The 1945-nt window shown below is 40.5% G+C and overlaps 1 protein-coding gene across 1 annotated transcript in view; it reads left to right on the top strand.

Moving 5' to 3' along the window:
- Nucleotides 1-1525, top strand: part of LOC119416614 (trypsin-like) — a 1896-nt gene extending 371 nt beyond the window's left edge. The window contains exons 2-5 of the mRNA XM_037683804.1: nt 160-313; nt 487-625; nt 725-979; nt 1373-1525. Of these exons, the coding sequence (XP_037539732.1) occupies nt 160-313; nt 487-625; nt 725-979; nt 1373-1525 (701 nt within the window). The remainder of the gene's footprint in view (nt 1-159; nt 314-486; nt 626-724; nt 980-1372) is intronic.
- Nucleotides 1526-1945: the final 420 nt, after the last annotated feature.

A 1945-nucleotide genomic window follows, 5' to 3' on the forward strand; every position in this document is an offset into this window, starting at 1 on the left:
GGGGGGGGGGATATGTGTGTGTGTTCTAATTTCCTACAGTACTGCTACAGTGCTGCTACAGACTTATTTTGTGTTTTGAAAGTGGTTTAACAATTAACTTTAATTGTAGCTCTTTTTATTCAAACAAAAAGATCCTAACATTATAAATCCTCCCTACAGAGACTCATGCACAGCGGATCATTGGGGGTCAGGAGGTTGAGAAATATTCAATCAAACATCAGGCTTCGGTGCAAACAGAGATTGGGAACCATTACTGTGGAGGAACCTTGGTGGATGCCCAGTGGGTGGTGTCTGCTGCCCACTGCTGGAGGCCGTCAGTACTGACCCCTCACCTTGAGTGCCATTATTTTCAGAACTGTATCTAGCTTTAGTTTCCTCATTCAAAATCAGAACTCACTTTCGTTTTAATATTAGCAAATGTTTACATTTATTTTATTGTGTTTCTCAGTCAGAAGTCAGTAATTTGTTTCTGTTTGTGTCTCCCAGGAGCCAGTTGATGATGGTGGTGCTGAGTGAGCACAACTTGGAGGAAACAGAAGGATTTGAGCAGGTCTTCAACGTCTCAAAGATATATGTTCACAACTACAACTATAAGACCTTCGATAATGACATCATGCTTATTAAGGTTAGCAGAAACGTCAGCATGCTCCTCATGTGTAACAGACAAATGATACTTGGTCAACATCACATGATTGTGTGGCTCCAACTTTACTTTCTGTCACAGCTGAGCGAGCCGGCAGAGCTCAACGCTTACGTCCAGCCTGTCACCCTGCCTGATAAAAACACCCCCTCATTATGGGGGGATGTCTGCAAAGTGAGTGGCTGGGGGGTGACACAGCTTCACAGTGTCAAGCTCTCCCCTGTTCTACAAGCTGTGAACGTGAGAGAAAATCCTTTCTGCAGCTGGTACTACTGGGGCAAGACCACCTCAAATATGATTTGTGCTGGGTCTATATTTGGCGGCAAAGATTCCTGCCAGGTACAAATACCTCATAAATTCTGTTTCGGTGCAGGCAATACTTTCAGTATAATGATTACTGTAGTCCTGCACATGTGGCCAGCTTTGAATTATTATTTTTTTTTTTTTTGCTGCATTACATTATAAATCTGATGGATTTATTTTGTGTGTGTGTTTTTTTTTGGAGAACAATTTATGTGAAGGAGTTCTGACAGCATTTATTGTGTCCAACTAATGACTCCTGAGATATTTCATTACCAAATGAAGGTGTCCATCATAGCAAATATACACAAAGTGACCACATAAAGATAATACATTATTCTAATGAAAACGCTGCTGCAAAAGTTGTTACTTGTTTTTAATATTGGCCCAAGTAAAAACATTTTATTTCAAATTTTATTTATGACTCCCCAGGGTGACTCCGGTGGTCCACTTGTCTGCAATGGCTACCTTGAGGGCCTCGTTTCCTGGGGTGTCAGCTGTGCAAATCCATTCTACCCAGGTGTCTACACCAAAGTGAGGCAGTACGTTGACTGGATCAAGTGGGTGATTGATCATGACTCATAAGCATCCATCCATTATCATAACCAGCTTCTTCCATTCTGGGTCCTGGGGGCTCACTGGTGCCCATGCCCAGCAATCTGGATGCAAGAGGCCGGGGACACCCTGGACAGGTCTCCAGTCCATCACAGGGACACATAAAGACAAGCAAGACAAACAACCATTCACTCTCTCACTCACACCTATTTTCATTTACTTTAAAAACAAAAATTTGACATTTTATCTTTGGATATGCCTATACTGAATGTCATTTTACATAGCTAAGTAGTCATTCACTGTTTGGAATAAATGTTTAGTTATTTAAATTTTAAATTTGTTCACATTTGTTCAAATACTGTATTCCATCAATTTTCAGATAGATTTTTAAATAAATGCCATTCAAAAACCCTGTTGTTTTGTAGTTACTGTTTCTAATTAAATGGTAAA

Source organism: Nematolebias whitei, chromosome 11 (assembly GCF_014905685.2).
Source record: "Nematolebias whitei isolate Nwh7 chromosome 11, NemWhi1, whole genome shotgun sequence".
NCBI classification, from domain to species: Eukaryota; Metazoa; Chordata; class Actinopteri; order Cyprinodontiformes; family Rivulidae; genus Nematolebias; species Nematolebias whitei.